This window comes from Pantherophis guttatus, chromosome 2 (genome assembly GCF_059756535.1).
Source record: "Pantherophis guttatus breed Tessera chromosome 2, ASM5975653v1, whole genome shotgun sequence".
NCBI lineage: Eukaryota > Metazoa > Chordata > Lepidosauria > Squamata > Colubridae > Pantherophis > Pantherophis guttatus.
In genome coordinates, this window is record NC_142064.1 from 72,083,913 (window position 1) to 72,111,650 (window position 27,738).

Here is a 27,738-nt window from a genome sequence, read left to right on the forward strand (position 1 = left end):
CCAAATTTACTTGAGGGATACAACCTCATGGCTCAATGGAATGAGAATTTTTTCTCAGTACTTTAGAATTATGATTACCAGCCTCATTGGCAATAGAAGATATTTAATAGGTAAGATGGAGATGAAAATAGAGGGGGAAATTGAAATTGGGGAAAGTAATAGATTTCTGCTTTCCCCACAGAACTGTTTAAATTTCATACTCTTTCTCTAAAATTATATATCATGTAGGCCAGAGCTGTCAAACTCAATTTGATTATGGACTGTCTCAGGGTTGTGTTTGACCTTGGACGGCTGGGGTGGAGATTGGCTAGGGTGGGTGTGGCCAGCTTGGCATCACTCGTGTTGAGGGTGCTTTTGGTGGCCCGAGCATTCTGCCAGTGAAAATGGACTCCCAAGCTCCGTTTTCAGCTGCAACAGCCTCCTGCAGCCCCCCAAGATCTGTTTTCACTGGCAGAGGGCTGCAGTAAGACGTTGTGGCCAAAAACAGAGTCTGGGAGAGCCGCATGCAGCCCTCCCAAGCTCAGTTTTTGCTGGTAGAGGCACCGTGAGCTGGTCCTCCCCTGTTTCCATGGTGACCCCATGGGCCAGATCTAAGCACCCCACAGGCGGGATCCAGCCTGCAAGCCTTTTACACCCCTGATGTAGACTAAATCAGTTCCTCAGTCTTGTTCTTGCCTAATCAAGGAATTGTATGCCTACAAATTAGATGCATTTAATATATGATACTAAGAGAGGAAGATATTTATGTGAGCTAATGTATAGTATACCAAAATGTTCAATGTCTTTGGCTCCAAGGTTATTAATAATCCAAGTTTATTAATAAGCTGAGATAAAATTAGTAGCCCCTTATGATTCTGAATGGATTGTTACAGGGATGTAACAATCCATTCAGGTAAAGATTGTTCAGGTAACAATCCATTTGCTAGGTAAAGATAAAGGTTCCCCCCTTGAACATATGTGCTAGTAGTTCCCGACTCTAGGGGGCGGTGCTCATCTTCATTTCAAAGCCAAAGAGGCAGTGCTGTCCAAAGATGTCTCCGTGGTCACATGGCTGGCATGACTAAACACCAAAGGCGCAAGGAACGCTGTTACCTTCCCACCAAAGGTGGTCCCTATTTTTCTACTTGCATTTTTTACGTGCTTTCGAACTGCTAGGTTGGCAGAAGCTGGGACAAGTAACGGGAGCTCACCCTGTTACGCAGCACTAGGGATTTGAACTGCTGAACTGCCGACCTTTTGATTGACAAGCTCAGCGTCTTAGCCACTGAGCCATCACGTCCCTCTACCTTTGCTACCGGTTCGTAAATGTGCGCACACGCACGCTTGCTACTCTCGCACATGCCACCTCCGTGCATGTGCAGGGCCTTCTGCGCACGCGCAGAGCATCAAAAACAGGACGTGATGACATTTGGGCGGAGCCGCCTGCAGCTGCTGCTACTGGTTCGCCCGAACCAGAACCGGCTGAATACCACCACTGGATTGTTATTATTGATGTCTTTGCTATTGTTATTGTTATCTCATACTGATGTTTTTATCTTATCAAGGTTTATGCCATCATGTCAGAGTGCTGGAATAATAATGCAAGTCAGCGGCCATCTTTTAGGGATCTTGCTTTGAGAGTGGATGTCATAAGGGAAGGCCTGGGTGGATGAAAATCCTGAACTTGATCCAAGGGTACATGAAAACATGCAGAGCAAATGTACTTTGCTCCTTAAGCAGTTGCAGACTATCAGCCTTCCCATACATCTTCTTCCCATCTTTGAAGTTGGAGACTTTGAGGAAATCACCCCCTCAGAACGTACAAACGGAGAAGATCTCTGCTTTAGCTTTTTCATCAGGAACACTACCACAATGCACCAATGAAAAGCACTTTGATAGAAAAAGGAATTCCTTTTTTAAAAGAGTAAAACAGTGGATAGTATCGCCTGTAAATGGATTTACAGATCAAAATGTCAAGAAGAAAAGTCATGGAAAGGTGGAGAGTTGGTCTACAGAATTTTTCTTTTCTCAGCTGAAGAAAATTTAGGCTGCAATCCTATATCATCTATTCCATGGGATATACCCTATTAATTTCTTGAGACTTATTCTAAGAAAACAGATAGAATTGTGCTCTTAAACAGTAGATTACCTGCAGAATGTATACTATTCAGCTTCAGCACAACTGTTAAAGAAAAGCACATTCCTAAAGGCATCACTTTGAAGAGGAACAAATGCTTGAATTGAAGCTTAGCAATGCCTAAGACATCAGATTCACACTGTGGTCTCGATCACTTGTACTGATTAGAAAAAAATGATTTCTACACTTTTTTTTAAAAGTCTCCATTTGTCCATTGTGTTTCCTATAAGCAGATGAGATTCATTTGTTCATTTGCCCATTGCATATTTCTTGTATATGATTATGCAGTTCTTTTGAGAATATGCATTCAACATAAAAAGACATGGTAGAGAAGCAAAGAGCTCTCAAGGTGAGAGGAGAAAATAGCACAACTGGTTCTTGGAGTTGCCTTTATATCGTGGAAGATCCCCAGACTTTCAGTGTGGCATGCAAAAAAGGAAACTTTTGCAGAATGAGGAAGACATCTCTATCCTGCCAGAATTCGTAAAGCAATTCTGAGTGCCTGTGGATTACATTCCAAAAAGCCCCCCAGGATTTCCTGTTTGCCTTTTCTTTAGGAAACAAAATGGTTTCGCATGCTTTTTCATGGCTTACACAAGGGCTTGCATTTTTTAAAAATGCTAGTTTAGCTAGTTTTTACCATGTCGAGGCGTTATGGCTCCAGTGAAGAGAACAAATCATAGGTTTAGTAGGATTGAGCAACTGTATGCCTATCTGAGCCAATGGCGGGTCGGCAAAAGAAGCAGATATGCCTGTTGAGGCAGTATAATGCACTGTATATATTTGTGGGGGAAGGGAAGGGGAACAGATAAGTATTTTTTAAAAGAAAATATGTTAAAATTGCCTTTTTAAATAAGCAAATAGTTGTCTATTTTCCTACCTTTGTGTTTGTGGACTTGTAAAGCTTAACTATGTCGCCTAAAGGTGCAAAGATTGAAACCATATTGTAGCAGCTTAATCCTTGTTAGTCTTGTTATTTCTTTAACTTTTACAGGATGATTCATTCACCTGAAAAGAGAAGTATGCCTGTGATGTTACCAGGATAATCATGGCCCATCTTTTCTTGGGTTATTGGATCATTTGGCTGTATGTGACTTCAGCCGTGTGAAATAAGGGTTAGTCTGTGCAGATTTATGCTTGTCAGTATCAGTGGCACAACTTCACGTTTGCAAAATAGTATGCTGTTTCTGGCACTCTTGTGCTTTCAAACTCTATGTTAAGGATTGGCCATAAAAATTCAGAGGAAAGCAAGTGAATCGAATTCCCTTTTCCATAGTTTGACTGCCAAGTCTTGCTTTTGAAATGTAAAGTTTCTTTTAAGCAAATTTGAACTCAAATTCCCAATATCGGATGAGTAAGTTTGATCAAAGAAGCAGTGATTCTTTGCTACAGAAGCCAAATTAAAACTTGAAATGCATTTATAGCAAAATTTAGGGTAGGTGGCCATATTCTATAAGCCTTTATAGTCAGTTTACTTACCTACCTACCTCAAGCATAGAAGAAGGTACAGCAATGTGAATCTTGTATGGGATTGAACAAGTACCTCAAAATGTCCAGCCTGTGAGTGCCAGTTTAAAATTGTTTGTGTCACTATGAGCACTAACATATATATCAAAGTGGACTGACTAGGCCTGGCATATATGCAAAGCTCCCCTTCCAAACATGCCAACTTCCTCAGTCTGGCTCGCTGATAAGGGAACAAGACCAGTCTATTTTGGAGAATCCATGCACAAACCATAGTTCTATTGGGTGGCAGGCGATAGGAAGTCCCTTTATTAGAGGAGAGGAGCCATCCCACTATCTACCATAATTTGCTCAGGTAAAGCCTTAATTTTATTTTAAAGAGTAGGAAATTATGTTAAGCAACAAAGGGGCAGGGAGGTTGAAATTGTAAATAGTTAACGTTTTGTAAAATGTCTGTTATCCTGTTATTGATGGCTGAATTTTTTTCCAATAGTATTTTAAGAGACAGTTTGACTGTATATTTTTAATGGCTTTGGATGATACATTGCACATTTGTACATTGATATAAAATTTATTGTACAGAAACTTCATTTTGGTTTTGTAGAATATTGTGGTAAATGCTTGGTGGTGGGATTTCCCGGTTAACCAAAATTATCGTAGCATCAAGTTGAAAGCAACACGAGGCATCAGGTTCAACATCAGTCTGTTTTTGAACTGCATCTGATCAAGGATTTCATATTCCATATAAAGGAAGAAAAACTCAGGGAATTTTGTGTAATGCAAATAAAAGTTCTTCCATAATTATTTTTTTCAAGTGATTTTTTTTTTGTTTGATCTAATAGAAGTGGAATATTCTACTTTCCTGATATAAGGAATTTCAAACATTTAACAAAAATATTGAAGTGCTTTAAGAGTTTGAAACCTACTCAATTTTGAATGTCCATTGTTGCAGCCATATAAGTGCTTGCACACAAAGTAAAACATTTTGAGCTTGGATTTATTTCTAAGTGAACATGATTAGCATTGTGTTGTAAAGCACAAATAAAGCATTGTCCAGATTTCTTTTTCATTTTATTCCATTCACTTTGGCTCTGTTTAAATGGAAATTCAAGCAGATTCTGTTTTTTGGCACAAATATTTCCACATATTCAAGGAGTTTCTGGATACAGTCTTTCAGGCTGGATTGGAGACTACTTTAAAAATGTTCCGGTTCAAGATTTTAAAAGACACAAGAGACTTTCAAGAGAGGAGGGTTCTCAAAAAATTACGTTTACTGAGCTCTTGCATTTGTCTGGCTCCTGTCATTATGCATGAAGTCTTGATTTCATTTGTGCTTTCAGAATAATATTGGTCATGCACACAATTCAAAAACTATAATAACCAGTCAATCAAATAAAAATTGTAATTCTGTGATAGCAGTTTTGTACATATCATTTAAACATTACATTATTATACCATTTGTGTATCAATAGTGTTCTCAGTAATTTTCCTATTCCACTGTAGGAAGAAAGCTGTGTTTGTCTATGAAAGCCAAAAATCAGGAGGAATCTTGTAGCACCTTTCAGATTACCAGATTTTATTAAAACGTTTAGCTTCTTTGAGCTAAACTCACTCCATGCTTCTGATGAAGTGAGCTGTAGCCTACAAAAGCAGATGTATTTTAATAAAATGTGTTAATATGAAAAGATACCACAAATCTTCTGTTTTTTTTCCCCTTTCCCAGAGCGCTATTCACTTTATCATAATGGTTTACCATGATACCAATAATTGCTGTGACTTGCTTTAGGAAAAAAAAATGCTGCATAGATAAGACTGCTCCATTGAGTAAAGTGATAATACAACTACTGCTTTTTAGAACTTTTTTTAATCTATACCATTTTATATAAATAGATTGTATTTTGTAAAACATTTCTGTATTTTTATTTGCTAATTGGTCTGTGGTCCAGTACGATAGAATTCAGAATAATTTGCTTTAAATGTATACTAAGATAACAGAGTATTAAATATTTTTTAAAACTACATTTCCTCTTATTTTCCATATACTTTTTGACTCCTTTCCTTCACTTGCAAAACTAAAGCTATTTCACTTGATCCAGGTCTTTGCTATGAAAGAGTGTAGACTATCCAGGCATTTTATAGAAGAATCAACCAATCAGAAAAGTATCTAAAAATGGACGTTCTTTGAAGGGCAAGAAAAAAAGAAAGACATGAAGAAATGGCAGATTTCAACAATGTATATCCTGCTTCCCATTTGCAGAATTTAGCCTCCCAACAGTTTGTTGGGCTGAAGATTTTGACCTGTTCTTTGAGCATGATTTCAAGGGTCAAAATCCTAGACTAATCCTATTTTTTATTTATTTTTATTTTTTAAATTTGATTTATATGCCGCCCTTCTCCGGAGACTCAGGGTGGCTTACAATGCGTTAAGCAATAGCCTTCATACTTTTGTATATTTATACAAAGTCAGTTTATTGCCCCCATAATCTGGGTCCTCATTTTACCTACCTTAGAAAGGATGGAAGGCTGAGTCAACCTTGAGCCTGGTGAGATTTGAACTTGCAGTAATTGCAGGCAGCAGATGTAAGTGGATGTTAACAACAGTGCTTTAGTCTGCTGAGCCACCAGAGCTCTTAGACTTAACTACTAGTCATTTAACCACCATTTGAAATTACTATGTCCTCAGAAAAGTTACTTTATGGTCCATAAGGCACTTCCGGCTCTTGTAAAGCATTTCCCCACCCTCCAAGTCACATGATTGCGAACTGGGTCATCGGCAACCTGTTCACATTTAATGGCTGGTTGCCACCAAATCACATGATCATGTGATCATCATGTACAATCTGCCTGCTTCCCCAGAAAGTCAATGGGAAAGCCAGCACAAAAGGTTACAAGCTGCTGCCACCTAAGAATATTCCGTCTCATCTCTGAGAACTGTCTCAAAAAACTGCTAACCATGTGGAATTGGGATCCCCAGGCAGCAGGACAGCTCTTTTGAGTGAAAGGGTTTCCTACCAGCTCTGTGTGGTTTCTGACATTTCCAGCCCCAGGAAGGGTTTCCCCTGCATCCTTTGGGATGGAGGATGGGGTTTAAATCCTTCATTGGGTATTAGGAGCATTAAAATCCATTCTTGCAATCCGACAAAGGATTTCCTACCAGTGGATGGATTGGTGGGCTGCAGGAACAGAGCTAGAATCCTGAAGATCTTAGCTCCATTTCTGCAGCCCAATTATGTATTCCCCACTCCCCCTGTGGATACTTCCCAGGGTTTCCAGATGCACAATGCATTCCCTACCTGGAACTCCTGTTAGCGTCCCTGGAGATTACTTAAATAACTACAACTGGGGATGCAAGGATTCTACAGTATTTGTTTAGTGAATAAGTCCCTTAACAATCATTTGGCTCAATGACAGATTCCAGTCTCAACTGTGGTCGTTAAGAACTACCGGTAAGGTTATGATTTGCAGAACTTTAAGCGCCCATATTATCAATTAATCCCTATCCTATTTAATGTAAAATTTACATAAGTGCAGGATTCATGGGTCAAGGATTTATTAAAGGAAGGTCGAACACTGCATGTCTGCATTTGGAAAACAGTTTGTGTTACTAACTGGCACAAGTGGCTAGAATACTAACGATACCAGATTTAGCAAATAAATAGAACTTATCTAATTCCAGTGCCTGAGCCAGGGAAGTAAAGAACCCAAAGCCCAAGCAAAGCACACAGGCCATCCATCAAAAGTTTGGTCAAACATTCTGCTAAATCTGTTGAGTTGATTGATGCCTGTTCACAGGTGCTTAAGCCTTTCTGACACATTGAAGCAAACATGCTGTGCAGGTGCTATAGTGTTTCTCAAACTTGGCAGTTTTAAGAAGTACCTCTCAATTTGTCAAGATTGAGAACCACCACTGTAGGTGGTTGCAAAGAGGCAGGAAAAGAAAAGGAAAGCAATTCAGAGGGAGCAGGTGAGTCAGCTGACAGCTTATCTCATAACTGGAAGTTGGGCCTAGCTGAAGAAAAATCTGGGATGAATATCCCAGGTCATTCAAAGAGACTGGCTTAATAATTCAGTATAAATTAGACTTTAAAATTCTTACTGCAGTTTCCAAGATTCTATCTTGATTCCATAGTAACAGTACTTTATGCTTGCTTCCTTGATCTCGCCCAGCTATGTTGGGGTTGACAGATCCCATCACTGACCTCTTGTTCCAGTTGCCTGGTTCAGACCAAGAACACTACAATCCTGCAGTGATTCCAAATGGTAAACTTCAAATAATAATACTTTTATTCAATCCAATAAATTTACAAGCTATCATAATGTTCTATTCCTCCCTTAATGTTACTCTAGCTGTAACCTTATCAGCAGTGATGTCATCTGCTCACTTTGCCTACGTCTTTGATCACCACTAAATTGGATTACTGTGCTTGAGATGTGATTACCTCTGAAGATGATCCGAACACTGCACTGAGTGCTTGATGTTCCTTTTCTAGATGCTTGTAGTGTCACAATATCTGAACGCAGGCGCTCAGATGTTTTTTCCCTCATCGTTTATCAGTGTTTCCAAAAACAATTCAAATGTCATTCTTACACATTCTTACAGCTCATATTTCTTCAGAACCAGATTATGTGGGGGATGGTTGCTGTCTGTGTGCTAAAATCTATTTTAAGGAGTCATTCTTGAATGGCCATTGTTAAACTTTCCCAATGTTTTTGGAACACCTGCCAAACATCTACACTTCGCAAGTTCTGTGGAGTCCTTGGCAGTCTCTGAGCTTGGTTTACTGAAAACAGTAATTTATGAGCATTTTTTACACTTAGGATCATTGCAGCATTTCCATGGTCACATAATCAAAATTCAAGATGTTTGGCAACTCCTATTTATGACAGTTTCAGTGTCCCAAGATCAGATGATCACCTTTTGCTACCTTCTGACAAGCAAAGCCAATGGGGAAGCCAGACTCACTTAACAACTCTGCTACTAACTGCAGTGATTCACTTAACAACTATGGCAAGAAAGATTATAAAATGGGGCGAAACTCACTTAATAATGTCTCACTTAGAGAAATTTGGGGCTCCATTGTGGTCATAAATTGAGAACTACCTGTACTGTATGCACTCAGAATTCATGAACTTTAAGTGATTTATTTCATCTGGATAGCTAATATGTATTAATGGTTTACCACAATTCCACAAATGCTGCATAATGGATCAGTAATAGAAAATAAATAATCCAAATAATTGTACGGCTTATAAGAAATTCAATATATGAGGACATTTCTATTTGAATATTGTACCTAGAAAGAAAATGAATAAATTATCACTAACCATGAGAAATTTAATAATTCAGGTCCTACCCAAATATTAGGTAGATATAAATGAAAACCATTGCACCGCTATAAAAAATTACTGTTGACCCCTAAAGCTTCAGATAGGTACGTATTATGTCCTCAGGATCAAATAAGGCACAACACATTTTGAGAAAAATGGTGAAAAATGATAATCTGTCCCCTAATAATCAGGCCTGCTGCTTCTGACTGTGCAAATGGCACACCTGTGTTCCTAGCAGCCACATCTACCAGTGACTCCTGGTGGCCTACCACAAACAAAACTGGAAAACTAGTTGTTACCTGTGGAAGCAAAGACATCCCAGATAATCTCCCAGTCCATTACTGCAAGTACAAGCAGTCCCTGATGTGTGACCGCTTGCTGAACAACCATTTTAAGTTACAATGGACTTTTAAAAAGTCTATTTACAACCCATCCTCAAAGTTACAAGTGTTTCACACACGCACACACACACTGTGGTCGAGACTGCATGCTCATGAACCAAAATACCTAACAGTTCAATTAATTGCTCTTGGAAGTTCTTTTTTTAAAGAGAACAATGTGCTGATGAAAAAGAACCTTCAGATTGAAAAGGTGTTTTTTTCCCCAGATGAAAATATCTATGTCCAAATATCTAAATCAACTCATAAGGTCAATGGAACAGCTCTCAAAGCACTCTGTTCTTTTTCTGAATTACTGTTTGTCCTGTGTCCTAGAAAAGTATAAGGAAAACTTAAACATCAGTTTAGAAAGCAGCTGCACCCTTGTATGAGAATACTGCAAAACAGATTATTACAGAATATGGAATAAATGGTATAAATGGCTCGAGATTAGAAATAAAGAACAATAGTGATAAGGAGAGAAGATTAGAAGTACAAAATATATATATAACAAATGCATGTAGTGGAATAAAAATATAACAGAAATGTAGAAATGCATAGTATTAAAGATATAATTAAAATGTATAGATCTCCATAGGGGGAAGCGAAGGAAAAAAAAAAGGAAAACGAGGGGAAGAAGAAGGAGTATTACACTAAGTTATAGGGGAAGAAGAACAAAGTAACAAATGGAAGATCACTATGAAACAATGCTTAAAAATGATAAGATATATCATTTATATATCTTATATATCTATATATGTAGTATGTTGTGTAAATGTCGAATATATGTTTTAATAAAATTATAAATTAAAAGAGAGAGAGAGAGAATACTGCAAGGCAGTGTTATAATCCAAATTTTTTTACTACCAGTTCTGTGGGCATGGCTTGGTGGGTGTGGCAGAGGAAGGATATTGCAAAATCTCCATTCCCACCCCACTCCAGGGGAAGGATACTGCAAAATCCCCATTCCCTCCCCACTCCTGGGGGAAGGATATTGCAAAATCTCCATTCCCACCCTACTCTGGGGCCAGCCAGAGGTGGTATTTGCCAGTTCTCCGAACTGCTCAAAATTTCCGCTATCGGTTCTCTAGAACCTGTCAGAACCTGCTGGATTTCACCCCTGCTGCAAGGTGATTTGACTGTGTGCACAAGGTTTATACAGGTTGTTGGTAGGATTTCTTCCTAGTAACAGTAGTATTCTGTTCAATTCTCTGCCATTACTATGTATTTCATGGTCTATTATGATGGATACCTACAAAGGATATTGAGTTCAGCCTACACTAAAGGATGAGATAATAAAATAAATAAAAAATAAAAGTAGTTTAAAAATAATTTAAAAAATAATAGAATTCATATTGAATTACATGGTTTTATTTAATAAAGCAGATGATATACAGGCAATACTTCTTTTAAAAAAGTTTCACTTTATTTGGTCAACTTATACAATTTGAGTCAGTGATCATCAATAGAAACTGTCTGTTCCTGCTCCTAATTAAAATAGTTAAAAATATGTCTCTCTTTGTTTGGGACGGAGAACGAAGATCTAGTTTTAGCACCCTTATATTCCTTTTCTGATGGACCAGATGATGAACTTTTCAAGTTTCAGAAAAGGCCCCACATACAATGCTTGTGTCAGAGTTTAAGTCAGCAATGTGATTATAAACATACCTATTTTATTTCTCAATAAAAAGTTTGCTTTGTGCTCTTCTGGCTTTTTCAAGATCATCAAAAGTGATAGGTCCTTTTGGCATTTCTAACACAGCATAATCTGTGTCAATTATGTTCTCGGCTTCACCTAAAGAAAAAGATGTATATATTGCATCAGTTTTGTAAGACCAGAGATAATCACTGATACTAACTTTCTGTTAAGGAGTTTACAATACTTACATTTCATTCTTTGTAGTAAAGTTCCATATCCCTTATCGTACTGATAGGCAAGTATAAAGCTCAGAGGTATAACTGGAATAAAGAGTTGAGGTCTCTTATTTTTTATTGCTCTGTATTGGAAAAAAAATTATATACTAGATAAATAGGCAATAAAAAGTAATATAATCAATATCCAGAAAATATGCTTTAAATGCAAAATATTAAGATTACTTAATGCTGAAATTAAACATGTTTTGTGGTAATAAAGCTCTGTAGCTTTTAGTTTATATTTTCATTTGGTATAATTATGCAAATAATATGGATAACCAAATCTCACACATACTCAGTTCTTTTAATATGCTACTAATGTAGTATTGCTAACAATTATGCTAACAGTTATATTTTGCTGTGCTAACTGTAAATCCCACATTTGCTTAATTGATTATTGTAAGGGTTTTTTCAGTTCACCAGATTATAGCAGAACAAACTCCCACTGTTTTACTCCTTTAATGTAAATTTGTTTCTGGCCATATTATGATAATTATGATAAATATTTGTTCTAATATGTTTTCAACACACCAAAATGCAAGGCACTTCTTGATAAGAAAATTCTCTCCTCCCATTCCAGTGGTTTACTCTAAGCAAGCAAGCTTAACTAGCCCATATTGCTTGATATACCAGAGTGATATAGAGGTTAAGATGTTAGCCTAAGAATGCAGATAGTCAACTTCAAGTCCATCCTTAGTTATAGCAGCTCACTCGGTGAATTTGGACCAATCACTCAGACCAAACTATTTCAAAGGGCAAAAATGGAGGCTGGAGTGCTATGTACACTGCTTTCAACTCCTGAAGGAAAGGTGGGATATAAACCTAACAAATGCAAATAAAAAGCAAATGAAAATGGTTAAACCAATTAGGAAGTGTTGTTTTGATGTTGTTTCATAGAGCAAGTATGATGTAGTGGTTAAGACAGCAGCTAAAAGCTGAGAGACACTGAATTCTAGTTCTGCCTTAGGCACAGAGCTAGCTCAGTGATTTTAGACAGTTGCTTTCTCTCAGTCCTAGGATGAAGGCAATAGCAAACCATGTCCAAAATCCTGCAGGGGCTATTTGTCAGAAGCCAACCAAAAAAAATGCAAATCAGGAGCCTTTGTTTATCCCTCTTTTCATAGACCAATATTGCTAAACTAAGAATAGAACTAGGCTGGCTCCAATGGAAATCACAGCTGGAGATATAAATCAGAAATGTCAATTCAGGTCTAATATTAAGCCAACTCAGGTTGCTTATTTATTTATTTATTTATTGGTTCAATTTATATGCTGCCCTTTTCTGGAGATTCAGGGCGGTTTACAATGCATTAAGCAATAGCCTTCATACTTTTGTATATACCTGCTTAGTAGGGCTTCCCCCCCCCAGCAGTGTTCTTTTTTATACAAAGTCAGCTTATTGCCCCCACAAACCAGGTCCTCATTTTACCTACCTCAAAAGGATGGAAGGCTGAGTCAACCTTGAGCCTGGTGAGATTTGAACTTGCAGTAATTGCAGGCAGCTGGTGTTACTTAACAGTGCTTTAGTCTGCTGCGCCACCAAGGCTCTTTTTTTTTTTTTTTTTTTTTGCTTAGTTTCTTTTGCTATCAGGAGAAACCAAGCTGGAGTGACAGACTGCATGCATATTCTGCCATAATACACTATAAACCAGTATTGTGAAGGATGCTTCCTTATGTGATGTAGCATTTCTTATTTGAAAGGAACAGAAAAGGGAGATAATCACTAATGTGATTGTAATCCCTAATACAGCATGCATAGCTGGTCTGTGCCTGGACCAAAGCACCTTTTTCATTTCATGTACACCTCTAGACTGGAATATACAATCAGTTATATTTATTTATTAGTTAATGTTTTATTTTAAATGTATCCTTTAAAAACTGAAAGAATGAGAGTAAAAATAATAAAATCTGTCTCTCATTTGCTATTTAAGGGGGGGGGAGAATAACTGCATACCCAATTGTTAGACCCACAGTTGTAAGGCCATAAAATGATCCAAAATACTTGAGAAACTCCCTTGTGCCCGCAATCTGCATGGCCATCTGTCTCTCACGCATTTGATTTTGCATCAGAAGTTGCCTTTCTAGCTGAATGTAAAAAAGAAAAAAAGATTTTACTTATACATTTCAGTAACACAGAATAACAATGTTTTCAGCCTTTATATATTTGGTACCTATTTTCATAATTTCAGGATAAAGAATTATTATCTTAAACTACTTGTTGGATTACAAAATATCATACACTTGTCCAAATTACTGCATAAATATCCGTCTTTCATTTTGGATGACTTAATCAGCTTCTGACAAAAGAGACAGGAAAACTGTACAAGGTCTCAATATTATGACAACTTCTATTTGTCAGAATGCAACATTTTTATTTAAAAGCATTTACAGAACTATCTGCAAATTTGATGACACTTGGTCTAGTGAAAGGTATGTTTAGTGTATCCCTTGAAACCAGACTCAATTCATTATATTGTCATGGATTCACCATGTGTAATTGGTTATCTCTTAATTTATGAATTAGTAAAGTGAAAAGTGATAGTGCAATCAAATTTCTTCCAACGTTGTTAATTTTTTAACAGCTAGTCAGCTCCAAGATTTTATGAACAGAAAACCTAATATTGTTATTTCTTCAGAAAACGTTTAAGTATCACATCATAATTCTCGATCATTCAAAATTACCAGTGTCACCATCTGATGTCAAATAAGATTAATAGCTAGGTGTCAAGTCAATGTAATTACTGCTACAAGGTTCAAATACTCCAAAACAGGAGACTATTAAGTACAGATACTCTTTGACTTTCAACCAATCCCTTAGCAACTGTTTAAAGTTACAATGAATCTTGAAAAAGTAACCTGCAACCCAGATTCAAAGTTCTGATGGCTGCCCCATCCCCATGGTCATGTGACTGTATTTTGAGCACTCTCATCCCAGTCACATGATCAAAATTTGCAATCTTTTTGCTAGAAAACTGCATTTATTCCTGGTTTCTAGCCAAAAACGCCCACAGTAAACAATGGCTTCTTTTAATGATCACAGTAATTGTTTAACAACCCCTGCAAAGAAAGTCACAAAACTAGGTGTGGTCATGTGATGACCTGCTTAATAACCCTCATGATTTACAGTCATAATTATGCATACATTCAGTTACGGCTGCTAAGTCAAGGACTATCTGTATCTCTATTATATTATCAACATGTTTTATTTCCTGAATCATAGTCCAAATGAGACTTTAATATATCACCATTTGGATCTCAAAATAGTTTCAAATCAGTGCTTTAGCATGCAATGATAGTTACAATGATATATTCTGCTGTTACAATTCAGTTTATTAGATACAGGTAGTCCTCGGCTTACAACACTTCACTTAGTGACCGTTCAAAGTTACAACGGCAGTGAAAAAAGGGACTTATGACCATTTTCCACACTTACAACTGTTGCAGCATCCCGATGGTCATGTGATCAAAATTCAGCTGCTTGGCAACTGGTTTATATTTATGACTGTTGCTGTGTCCTGGAGTCATGTGATCCCCCTTTTGTGACCTTCTAACAAGCAAAGTCAATGGGGAAACCAGATTCACTTAACAACCAGGTTACTAACTTATCAACTGCAGTGATTCACTTAACAACTGTGGCAGGAAAGGTTGTAAAATGGGGGAAAGCTCACTTAACAAATGTCCCACTTAACAAGAGAATTTTTGTTTTTGTTGTCCTGGGCTCCATTGTGGTCATAAGTCAAGGACTACCTGTATATATCAATGCTCTAGAACTCTCCTACTACAGACCTCTAAAGCAACGAATTCTAGATACATGATAAAGTGCTTCATGGCCCTGAAAAGTTTCAGTCCCTATCTATCTGTCTTTTTTCTTTCTTTCTCACCCCACTATGGAGTTAAAGAGCTATGTACTTATGAATGAAACCTGGCAGAAAAACAAAACTGGAATAAATTTGTTGATCCTGTTGTCAGTGCCCATCCTGCCTCTGTTGGGTCTGTCTTATTGCCAAATGGTAATGTTCTGGTAAGTAATATGAGCAAAGTGACTGGCTTCTCTGCAGAGGTGGTATTCAGCAGGTTCTAACCAGTTCTGGAGAACAGGTAGCCGAAATTTTGAGTAGTTTGGAGAACCAGTAAATGCCACCTCTGACTGGCCCCACCCCCATCTATTCTCTGCCTCCTGAGTCCCAGCTGATCAGAAGAAAATGGGGATTTTGCAGTAACCTTCCCCTGGAGTGGGGTGGGAATGGAGATTTTACAGTATCCTTCCCCTGCCATGCCCACCAAGCCACGCCCACCAAGCCATGCCACGCCCACAGAACTGGTAGTAAAAAAAAATTGAATCCCACCACTGCTTCTCTGGCTTTTTAAAGTTCCTTTTTATCATATCATCAGCCAGCACAGAAAAAAATCAAGTCACTAAGCAGATATGGAGGGTCTGACTTCAGAACTCACTTGTCTGTCCTTCCTCCCCACAGCCTCCCCACTGTGTAAAACAATGAGATATAACAGTAAATAATAGGTACCAGGACAGCCTATAACTAGACACCTGAAGGCACCAGGACAGTAATAGATCTAGTGAAGACATAGACAAATGTTGCCATGCTGCGCAACCATTTAACTCCTCCAAAGCCAATCAAGGAAGAGCTGCTGAAGAACCACCTCTCTCTTTCCTGGGGATGGGAGTGATTGAAAGTGGCAAAGAGAGAGAAATTGGCAACCTAGCTACAAAGCCCAGTTCAATACCCCTCATTATTTTTCAGGACACCACAATGAGGGAAAGCTGTGGCTTTATGTAAAGATATAAGTGGAGAAGTCCATAAAAATGAATCATAAGAAATTCTCCCCCTCCACACACACACACACGCACTTTCTCTTCTGCCAATAAATATATGCAATTTTGCTCTGCTTTTTGCGAAGCTTGAATAGAGTTTGGTACTGAAAACAATGAGGAGCTAGGTAAAGTGTGTGAAAGGAATGCAAGAAACAAAATGCAAGTGGAAAAATGGAAATGTCAGAAAAATGGACTCAGCAAAGATGGCTAATGGCCATCCATGCTTACCAATCCTTCTGAACACAAGTTGTCCTTGACTTACAACAGTTCATTTAGTGACTGCTCAAAGTTGCAACGGCACAGAGAAAAGTGACTTATGACTGTTTTGTTTTTTTTAAATTTGATTTATATGCCGCCCTCCTCTCGAGACTCAGGGCGGCTTACAATGCGTTAAGCAATAGCCTTCATACTTTTGTATATTTATACAAAGTCAGCTTATTGCCCCCACAAACTGGGTCCTCATTTTACCTACCTTAGAAGGGATGGAAGGCTGAGTAAACCTTGAGTCAACCTTGAGCCTGGTGAGATTTGAACTTGCAGTAATTGCAGACAGCTGGTGTTAATCACAATGCTTTTAGTCTGCTGAGCCACCAGGCAAGTTTTTCACACTTGACCACTGTAGCATCCCCTTGGTCACATGATCTAAATTCAAATGCTTGGCAACTGACCCATATTTGTGACGGCTGCAGTGTCCCGGGGTCATGTGATCACCTTTTGTGACTTTCTGACAAGCAAAGTCAATGCCAGATTCATTTAACAACCGTGTTACTAATTTGACAACTGCTGTTGTTCACTTAACAACTGTGGCACAAGAGGTTGTAAAATGGGGCGAAACTCACTTAACAACTGTCTCACTTAGCAACAAAAATGTTAGGGTCAATTGTGGTCGTAAGTCGAGGACTACCTGTACACCTCTGATCACGCTCAATATTGGTCACGTGAGCCCACCTTTTTGGTAGCAAGTAGGGAAGTATAGGAGATTTTGCACACTTGAAGAAACAAGACCGAGGTTGGTGTCAGAAGAGGAGGCAACCACAACTCTTAAACCAGTGGTTCTCAACCTGTGGGTCGGGACCCCTTTGGGGGTCAAATGACTCTTTCACAGGGGCCACCTAAGACCATTGGAAAACACATATTTTCAATGGTTTTAGGAATAATTTTATTGTTGCGGGTCACCACAACATGAGGAACTGTATTAAAGGGTCCCAGCATTAGGAAGGTTGAGAACCACTGTCTTAAACCATGATCACTGATGACCAATTAAGCCTACACCTCACTCACACCCTTGTACTTAGGAAGCAGACAACTGAGGTTTAGGATCTGTTTGTTGACAGAGAAATGTATGATTTATATTGTGGGTGGCAAACTGCACAAAATCATGTCCTCCTGTAAAATTGTTACACGTAGGAAACAAATGTTAGAATACAGTATCTACTTACCTGGGCATAGTTACATTGAAATCAATGACTGATTTCTAAATAGAGCAATATATAGTATAACTCTACATTGTATAAAATAATAACTGGAACTCAATGAGACGTACTTATGAATAGACAGATATAGGATTCAGCTATTAAAGGCCTCCCTCTGTGAGGGAATTGTGTAGTTCTTAAATAGGATAAAATAAAAATATGTTACAGTAGCTGTCAATTGGATATAGTCTTATTACCAAATGAAATATATCAACTATCTCCCCCTTAGACTTGGACAAAATGAACTGACATGGGCACCTTATTTTATCTTTTATTTTTCTATTACTATATTTTGTACTATATGAGACTTGGCCCTAACTCTAAAAAGATTTTTTTTTTAAATGGAAGAGAGAACAGGATCCCACAGCATTTCTAAAATCTTCACATTGTTACCAAGTTCTATAATGCAAAAAAAAAGAAAAAAAAGAAAAAGAAACCCACCTGAAGTCGAGAATTCATAAGCATGAATTCCTTCTGATTCTGCAGGCTTTCATTGACAGACTTTGAAAAGATGAATCCCATTTTGATCTAAAAGGAGAGAAGAAGGCATTGCAACCGTAGTTAACAATCTCCCAAACATTTTACACCTAATAATGCTAACCTATATATCTTGAAGAAACCAGAGTGTGGGGGTGGATAGTTTTGCTGTGCCTTTAACTATAGTTGCCAACACTAGGCTGAATTTGTGATGAGGGCTATCAGATCCGGGCTGCAAAAATCCCAGGTCAAAGGATACAAAGGAATCATAAAACCTAACCGAAAACTATAGAAACTCGGTTCTTGCTATCTTTTTTTTTTTTTTTTTAATTTGATTTATATGCCGCCCTTCTCCGAAGACTCAGGGCGGCTTACAATGTGCTCAGCAATAGCCTTCATCCTTTTGTATATTTATACAAAGTCAGCTTATTGCCCCCACAAACTGGGTCCTCATTTCACCTACCTTAGAAAGGATGGAAGGCTGAGTCAACCTTGAGCCTTGGCGAGATTCGAACCCTGCAGTAATTGCAGGCAGCTGGTCTTAATAACCAGCTTAATAACAGGGTGCCTTAAACCCCTGTACTACCAAGGTTCTTTTTATCTTAGTGGCGGTGGAGGCACCTGCAGCCCAGCTACGGTACTCCCACTTCCTTACTACATAACTAAAATGACAAATCGTCGTTTACAAACCACAATTGCCGAGACGGGCGAATAGGAGGGGTGGGATCTCCTTCCTTTGTCGAGAGGCTCAGCCTGGGCGCTGCGGTCCGCAAAAGTCAAGACACCACAAACTCACGCGGGCGATGCACGTGCCCGCCCACGCGGTGTCGAGTATCCAAGCGGGAGAATGATGGGAGTTGTAGTCCCAGAGTCTTACCGATGCCCAGTCCGTGCCAACCACCGCGGCGCCTGACGTCGCTGCTCTGCCCAAGCCCCGATCGTGCATAAGCAACGAAGAGAGACCATGCTTCCCAACTCCTCTCCCTTCTTGGCCTTTCCTTAGCCCGGGGGTGTCCAACCATGGCAACTTTTAAGAGCTGTGGACTTTTTGGCACCAGGGATCAGTTTCATGGAACACAATTTTTCCATGGACTGTGTGTGTGTGTGTGTGTGTGTGTGTGTGTGTAGCAGCTTTAAGACTTGTGGATTTCAATTCCCAGAATTCTCCAGCCAACTGAATTTTGGGAGTTGAAGTCCACAGGTCTTTAAAGTTGCCATGGTTGGACACCTTGCCTTAGTCTAAACCAGGGGTCCTCAAACTTGGCCGCTTTAAGACTTGTGGACTTCAACTCCCAGAATTCAGCTGGCTGGAAAATTCTGGGGGTTGAAATCCACAAGTCTTAAAGCTGCCCAGTTTGAAGACCTCTGGTCTAAAACTCTCCCATATTTTACCTTTTTTTTCAGGTGATCTTCGCTCGCTCAGAACCTAGTTAGCCTAGGTTGCAAAAACACTTCCGGGCACAATTCGCTCAGCGCGGCCGACGAACAGATTGCGCGGAGTTCGTAATGGGCGTTCAAAAAGAGCAAAGACAATTAGAAACAGTTGTGGAAATGGCCAGCGAGGCAGGAAGGGGGGGGGCGTGGGGGGATGGGGGGGGGATCCAGCTCAGAGAAGGATCTCCTGCTACGGTATGCGCTTTGCAATAACAACAACTAACGAGTTGCAACTAACAACCACCCGGGGGGGGGTGCGGGGGAATCACCCGTGTCGGGTTGATTAGCGACCATACTACGCAATCCTGAGGGAAGAGTCAATTGGGGTAAAGAATCTCAGATCGGGACTGCAAATGCTACCGTAAGAGACCTCCTCGTTTGGCCTTGGGCCAGGACGGTTGGACTATGGTTTATGTATCATTCATGCCAGGCAACATCCCTTTGCTCCATAACCGGCTGGATGATAAAATTGCATTTTTCTAACGCATCTTTTCTTCTTCTTTTTTTTTTTAAAAAAAGACAAAGCTCGGTGGTTATACCCAACTCTTTGCAACGCCTTTTGGGACGCCTTTGGTGGTGGGGTGCTCTTGAGTGTAGCCACGATCGGGCACCAACAAACAACGGCGACAACAACAACACACACGCACACACTGGAAAAGCAGATTAACAGAGTTGGAAGGGACCTTGCAGGTCATCGAGTCCAACCCCCTGCCTAAGATGGAGACCCTACATCTGACGCTGCTATGCAGCTAAATAGGCCAAACGCCGATTGGGGCTTCGTAGCTCAGAAATGCCAAATTAAGGAAAAGTTGCGAGTTTAAGACAAGGCGCGAACACACTGCGCTCAGGGTTGACCTCACGGGGTTGTTTTTGTTGAGGGGGAAACCGGAGGAGGAAGGCGTATGTTCGTTGCCTTCGGTTGTTTATAAAAAAATAATAAAGGCGGGACGTAAATAGATGAAGTTTTAAACAGTTAAAATGGTCAGGGAGAGACTCTTCCCTTCACAGAGCCTCACAGAGCGGGGTTAAAAACAAAATTAAGACGAGGCGGCGACGCCCTTGCGGTCGAAGCCTGGCCCTCTCTTAACGGGCTGGAAGAGAAACCCGCGTCAATGGCCAAAGCCGACCATTGTGGTGTCGACAAGTGTCGAGGGCATCTCCGGCCACGGCCAGGCTTGTAGCAAGAGATGGAAGTAACTCCCCAGAAAAAAAATATATGTGAAAGACTTTTCTGCCTTCTCACTTGGCCCCAGATTTTTTTTTTAAAAAACCTGATATGGTAAGGGGTGACCAAAGTCTAACATAATAACAGAGTTGGAAAGGGTCTTGGAGGTCTTCTAGTCCAGCTCCGGCTCAAGCAGACAAGTGGCTGTCCAGTGTCTTCTTGGAAGTCTTCAGTGATGGAGCACCTACAACTTCTGAAGGCAAGCTGTTCCACTGGTTAATAGTTCTCACTGTTATGAAATTTTTCCTTAGTTCTAGGTTGCTTCTCTCCTTGATTAGTTTCCATCTATTGTTTCTTATCTTGTCTTCTGGTGCTTTGGAAAATAGGTTGATCTCCTCTTTGTGGCAGCCCCTCAAATATTGGAACACTGCTGTTATGTTACCCCTAGTTCTTCTTTTCACTAGACTAGACATACCCAATTCCTGCAACCTTCTTCATATGTTTTAGCCTCCAGCTACCTATACATCATTTCTGCACTTTTTCCAGAGTCTCAACATCTTTTTTATAATATGGTGACCAAAACTGGATGCAGTATTCTAAATGTGGTCTTACTAAAGCTTTATAAAGTGGAACTAATACTTCACATGATCTTGATTTTATTCCTCTGTTAACGCAATCTAGGATTAGATTGGCTTTTTTGTCTGCTGCCACATACTGCTGGCTCAAATTTAAATGACTGTTCACTAGGACTCTACGATCCCTCTCAGAGATACTGCTATTGAGCCAAGTTTTTACCTAATCTGCACCTGTACATTTGTTTTTTTTTCTTGTCTATGTGTAAAACCTTACTTTTTTCTGCATTGCACTTCATTTTCTTAGATAGAATCAAGTGTTCAAGTCTGTAGAGATCCATCTGGATCTTGAGTAGAGCGTTGCTTCTGGGGTGTTGCTATTCCTGTCAATTTAGTGTCATCTACAAATTTGATGAGTTTCTCTCCTATTCCTTCATCTAAATCATTTATGAAGATGTTGAAGAGTATGTGGCCTAAAACGGAACTGTGGGGGTACCCCACATCATACTTCCCTCCATGTAGATGTGGTTCTATTAAGGACTACACATTGAGTGCAGTTTGTCAGCCAATTATAAATCCATCTGGTGGTAATACTGTCTATCGCATATATTTTTTTAGCTAACCAAGAAATAGGTTGTGGTCTACTTTGTCAAATGCCTTACTGAAATCCAAGTATACTATGACTGCTGCATTTTGCTGGTCCACTAATTTAGTCACTTTACCAAAGAATGAAATGTTTTAGAATTGGCTGGCTCTATTTTTGCCAATTCAAATAGGAGGCCCAAAAAAGAGCCTTGTCCCCCAGATTGTAGGACAACAGTTTTCTGACTGAAAGAGCAGACGATTCAAGAAAGACCCATATTGTCTCAATTAATACATATAAAAATTCAGATCTGATTCTCACAATTTTGGATAATCCAGGCAATATTGACATCCAAGTAAAAATCTCATTGATTGCATTTAATTTCGCCCCCATTCAAAATGTATTAATATATCTAATTTCATTTAAGTTTGGGCCTGAGGGTATAACAATGAGTTCAAAGGTGTACACAGACTGCAACGTTTCCCTGTACAAATTATGACATAAATTGTGACATTATGTCAAAGCAGAAAGCCCAAAGAAACTATATTTGGTAAGGAAGAAAACAGGGAGAAAAAAAAGAAGCTCCACCCACTCTTTGCCCTGTCTCTATTGATTAGCAGCCCCTTGCAGATTATTATTTGAATGTAGAACAGGAAGACCTCCAAGCATATTTTTAATCTTATGCTTTATGTAAATATGATCTGTGCAAGACAACTTTGATTGGCCTTTGTAAGATGCTTTATATCTATTGCACACCAGGCGGTGCTATTGCTTTTCTAGAGTCCAGCACCCTGCAGCTATTAGGGCAGCTGAAGTTTGCATATAATTGTGATTAGATATACCTGAACGGTTTGTTAATCCAGCAATTACTGGCATGCCTCAGCTAAATATCCTGCCTTTGCTCCTATATTCATATTTCCTCTCTTAGTCATAACACTAAAGCACAGGGTACCACCACCAACATTGTGTGAAACTCTCAAAAGGATCTGTGCATTGTGAAAATTATCCATCTTTGACCAACTTTTGTGAACCAGTAACTTAGGTAACCAGTAAACATCCTAATTTGATTCAAAACTTGTTTAATGCAAAATAAAGTATGACTGCTTCCTGTTTAAAAAGAATTAAGATTAATGGTGGCAAAGTGGTTAGAGTGCGGTATTGCAGGTTTACTCTGCCCACAATCTGGAGTTTGATCCTGACAGGCTCATGGTTGACTCAGCCGTCCATCCTTCCAAGGTCAGTAAAATAATAACCCAGATTGATGGAGGCAATATGCTGACATTGTTAACTGCCCAGAGAGAGCTGTAAAGCACCATGGGGCAATAGCAATAGTACTATTGCTATTGCTAGATACCAGTGGTGATATCCGGACATATCTATCTGGCTCATGCAAACCGGTAGCGCCAGTGGCAGGAAGCTCCGCCGACCTGCCAGTACATCATTAAGTCCCATTTTAAACTCTTTGCGGAGAAGAGGCATGCACATGCAGAGTGTGCATGCTCCTGTGCACTCCCGTTCCCAAACTGGTAGCAAAAGGTAAGTGGATTTCACCGCTGCTATATACCTGTATAAACTAGAACAAAACTACTTTAACTGGATTGGAAAACCTAGATAGCTGCTAGTTTGTAAGAAAAAGATATATTTAATAACTTTTTTTCAAATTTGGCAACCTTAAGATGTTTGGTCATCAGCTCCCAGAATTCACCAGCCAGTTGTGTCTATACAACATTAAGTTGCTGTTCAATAAACACTGTTTAGTGTAGTGGTGTCAAACTCAAGGCCCGCGGGCCAGATCCGGCCCACAATATGGTTATATCTGGCCCATAGGGCTGCCCTGGAAACAGTGAAGGAGTGGCCCGTGGCGCCTCAGCCAGCCTGAGGCTGACCAGGAGCAAATATACAACCTGGTGGTGGCCATCCGGGCTGGAACACAGCCACCCTTAGATCCACAGGGCCGCTCTGGAGCTGGCGGGGGGGCCGCCCCTGCCCCTCCCCCTGAGCGCACGCATAGGAGGCAGCGAATGTGTCCAGGGCCTCATGGCCCCAGAAACCATCTTGCCCCACAGGCTGATGGCATTCTGAGTGCTTCTCTTTCACCCAGGATACCAGTGCTCGCATGCCCGCTGCCTCCTGTGTGCACACACGGGGCAGGGCCAAGGCAGCAGGGCGGTGTCTCTCACTAGCTCCAGGGTGGGTCGTATCTAAGACCCAGGTGCAGAAACCAATGCTGTCCGTGGCCCAGGTGGGCTGCTTGCTCATGTGCGCCGGCCTTACTGTTTGAGGGCAGGAATAAAGCCTTCAATTGAGCAAAGCCCTCACACCTGCATCCAACATGCCAGAGCTTGCCGTGCCGGGAGAGAAATGAGACCCGTTGTCCCGCGGAGCCCGCCACTGCTTGAGCAGGAAGGAGGAAAGTGGTGAGGATTTGTGCCGGCTGGCCAACCAGCCAGGGAGTAAGTTGGGCTGGCTGGCTGAGGAGGGGGGATCATGGCTGCTCAGATGGCTCCTGTCGCCACCAGCAGCTTGGGTGCCCCAGCTCCATGCGAGCTGAAGAAATCTGAAGTGCAGCAGTGGGATTGCCCTCAAAGATCGCTCCATTTTCAAGCGCTCCATTTGCACACACCCCGCAGGACAATGGCGTCTCATTCCTCCCCCAGCGCGGCGAGCCGAACGTGGTTGCGAGGGCTTCATTCAGTTGAAGGCTTCGTTCCTGCCCTCAGACAGTGAGGCCGGCGCCCACAAGTGCTCCAGGGCCAGGGGCAGTGTTGCTCCTTCTGCTATGTCTGCTTTTGCCTCCTCCTCCTTTTCCTGGTCCTGCTTCCTCTTCCTCCAGCTACGTCGTCTTCTTCCTCCTCCTCTTCTTCCTCACTTTTTCCCTTTCCCTCTCCTGGCACTCACGCTCCCTTCATGCACCTCTCCATGTTTGCAAGACAAGCACGCAGTAGCCCAACTTGTAACTGGGGGCTCCCCCAAGGCCTCATTGGAGGGGGACCCCACCAAGGTATGTGTGTGTGTGGATGCCTTTTTCTCAGAGCGCAAATAGGGGCAGGGAGAAGCTACCTTTCACCTTAATTGCTGCGTCTCCAAGGGAATCCCTCTCTCGTTTGCACCGCTTAAAGACGGCTGGGATCCGTTGCACTTCAGCTGGAGTTTTTTTGCTTTTGTTTTGATGCTTGAGGATGCCTCATGTGGTTTGGCAACATCCTGCCTGCTTTTCATAGTTTGGTTTAGGGTGTGTGTTTGTGTGTGTATTTATTTAAAAGACTTTCACTGCTTGGTCCAAGCCTTTGCAAACTGAGGCGACTGCATGCTTTGGGTTACTTTGCAAAGAGGCATTGTGCTATGCCGAGTTGGTTTGGTTTTTTAAATGGTTTTTTCAGCACTTCCTCCTGCTATCTCTTCTCCTCTTTTTCCTCACTTTCCTCCTCTCCCCGTCCTGGCACCCCAACAAGGTTCATGCTCCTTTCTTCCTTGCAGCTTTCCAAGTTTGCAATCCAGGCGTGTGCCAACCTGGCTTGGAATGGGGGAGGGGAGAAGCTACCTCTCCCCTCTTAAGTGCTGTGTCTCCAAGGGTATCTTTTCTTTTTCGATGGTTTTCTCAGCCTTTTTCAACCCTTTCTTTTTCAGCACTTCCCCAACGTGCTGGGTCTTCGGTTTGTTTTGCTGGAAGGCTGAGTTAGAATTGTCTCTTCTCCCCCACCTTCCTTCCCACTTCCTTAGAAGTAGAAAGTCACAGGTTTAATCTGGAAGGGAAACACTGTGCTGAACCATTGAAAAGTGCAGGTGGTGGTCTCTTCACCGTCTTTCTGCTTCTCTGGGTCTTTGATTGGGGTTTTCTTCTGGAGCAGAAGCAGAGAGCCTCTTCCAGTGAAGATGTCTCTGGGTCTTCTAATTTTCTTCCAGAGCAGAAGAAAAAAACCCTCTTCCGGTGAAGACTTTTCCATGTCTTTATTCTGATTTTCTCCTGGAGCAAAACAGCCCTTTCTAGTGAAGTGTTCCCTATGTGTTTATTCTGATTTTCTTCTGGAGCAAAATCATCTGGTGGCAGTCCTTAAGTCAGAATCCCACACTTATTTTAGTCTGTGCGTGGCCCACCCACTATTTAATTTACCACTTCTGCTTGTGCCTCTTTCCCAAACTATACACTTGTCTCAGTCTCAGTCACACACAAACACACACACACACACCAGTATGGGTTTCAAATTTTTTTACTACCGGTTCTGTGGGCGTGGCTTGGTAGGCATGGCATGACTTGATGGGCGTGGCTTGGTAGGCATGGCAGGGGAAGGATACTGTAAAATCTCCATTCCCTCCCCAATCCAGGAGAAGGTTACTGCAAAATCCCCATTTCCTCCCGATCAGCTGGGACCTGGGAGGCAGAGAATAGATGGAGGTGGTGCCAGTCAGAATTTTTACTACCGGTTCTCCGAACTACTCAAAATTTCCAATACCGGTTCTCCAGAACTGGACCGAACCTGCTGAAACACACCTCTCTCTCTCTCTCTCTCTCTCACACACACACACACACACACACCTATCCATGGAAAAATTGTTTTCCGTGAAACCGATCCCTGGTGCTAAAAATGTTGGGGACCTCTGAATTAGACCATGCAGGATCCCTACAGAAGAGCCCTTTTAAGGATTATGTATTAAGAGAATAGCAACTAACTTAGCTCACTTCCTAAATGGTAACGGTGTTGCACATAAAAAACAGAGGAGCTCTATCAACTATCACAGCCACCATTTTAACAGTTTTGCTGTACTGTTGTCTGTGGACGCCCCGACTAAATGCAAACACGGCATAAATTAAGGCTGTTTTGTTCTCAGTCTTTTAAGTGGCCACAAAGTACTAGCAAAAGTGGCATTTGATCACAAGGCAAGGAGGCATCGAGAAATGTTTCCCCTTTTGCATTTGAGCATCCAAGAAGGGACAGGAAAGCAGAAAGGAGACAGGGAAAGAGGAAAGACAAAGAAAAAGAAGGAAGGAGGGAAGAGAGCAAGGAAGGGAAAAAAAGGAAAGAGGGGAAGGAAGAAAAAAGAAAAGAATGAAGAGGGAAGAAAAAAGAAGAAAAGGGGAAAAAAAGGAAGAGAGGGAGATTATAATGAGAAGGAGGGAGGAGGGTCTGAGGGAAGTCCTGCTTTAGCACTTAGCCACCAGCAGCCCTACTGCCTTTTCGCCATCCTCTTGCCCCCTCTTCCTGACCTCTCCTCGTGGTCTCCCATCCTATTTCTGAGGATGCTTTGGTTACTTTGTCTCCTCACAAGGAGAGGGAGTGGGGCTCCCTCTGACCCACACACTTTGCCCTCCTGCACACACCATGAGCAACCTGGCCAAGGAGAGCGAGCACAGCAGCAGCAGCCTCGAGGAGAAGGTAAGTGCAACCTGGAGCCCCCTTGGGGAAGCAGGGCTGGGCTGGGCTGTGGGGTCCCCATCAGGGATGGGTTCTAAATTTTTTTACTACTGCTTCTGTGGATGTGGCTTATTTTGTGGGTGTGGCTTGGTGGTGGGGGTAATGTGACTGGGTGGGTGTGGCCAACTTTTTTTTTACTTTTGAAAGCATTTTTTCTACAACCTTAAGAGGTTGCAGAAAAAAATGCTTTTAAAAGCCTCTGATGATTCCAGCTGAGCCGCGTGATCATCAGAGGCTTTTTTTTTTTTTAACTTTTAAAAGCATTTTTTCGGCTGAAGAGGTTGTAGAAAATATGCTTTTAAAAGTTAAAAAAAAAACTGATGAGGTGGGTGGGGTAAGCGAGTGGTGACTGGGCCGGGGACCAGTTCGGGGGCGTGGCCAGCCAATGTTATTACTGGTTCTCCGAACTACTACAAATTTTTACTACCAGTTCTTGCAAACCAGGAGCAACCCACCACAGGTCCCCATGCCCTGGGAGCTTGAGGGCCGACTAGGTACTTGACCTTCACTGTCCAGGGCTCCAGGCAGCCCGCAACATCTTCCGAGGGTCCTCTGCCTGAGAGGAATGGCAAGACTCCTCTGGTGGACAAGGGT

General features: G+C 41.1%; 3 protein-coding genes across 7 annotated transcripts in view; 2 read left to right on the forward strand and 1 right to left on the reverse strand.

Annotated features, from left to right (window-relative positions):
• The window catches only part of JAK2 (Janus kinase 2), a 92,232-nt gene extending 86,633 nt beyond the window's left edge, over positions 1-5,599 (forward strand). The window contains exon 24 of the mRNA XM_034410346.3: positions 1,545-5,599. Coding sequence (XP_034266237.1) covers positions 1,545-1,652 — 108 coding nt within the window. The 3' untranslated portion in view covers positions 1,653-5,599. The remainder of the gene's footprint in view (positions 1-1,544) is intronic.
• A 5,035-nt stretch (positions 5,600-10,634) lies between these two features.
• On the reverse strand, positions 10,635-19,532 carry PLGRKT (plasminogen receptor with a C-terminal lysine). 3 transcript variants are annotated; one of them, XM_034410350.3, is made up of 5 exons: positions 19,372-19,532; positions 17,944-18,030; positions 13,154-13,284; positions 11,173-11,282; positions 10,635-11,080 (listed from the first exon to the last, which is right to left on the reverse strand). In XM_034410350.3, exons 2-5 carry the CDS (start codon positions 18,022-18,024, stop codon positions 10,959-10,961), a joined length of 444 nt encoding a protein of 147 aa, XP_034266241.2. In that variant the 5' UTR covers positions 18,025-18,030; positions 19,372-19,532; the 3' UTR covers positions 10,635-10,958. The 3 variants fall into 3 exon arrangements, with proteins under 3 accessions (XP_034266241.2, XP_034266239.2, XP_034266240.2); XM_034410348.3 differs by lacking the exon at positions 19,372-19,532 and adding an exon at positions 18,857-19,155; XM_034410349.3 differs by lacking the exon at positions 19,372-19,532 and adding an exon at positions 18,670-19,123.
• Positions 19,533-24,453: 4,921 nt separating this feature from the next.
• CD274 (CD274 molecule) overlaps positions 24,454-27,738 on the forward strand; it is a 33,236-nt gene continuing 29,951 nt past the window's right edge. For 2 of the 3 annotated variants that reach the window (XM_087886196.1, XM_034410351.3), the window contains exon 1: positions 24,454-27,105. The gene's annotated coding sequence lies outside the window, so the exon portion shown is untranslated. The remainder of the gene's footprint in view (positions 27,106-27,738) is intronic. The other variant, XM_087886197.1, reaches the window with a different exon arrangement.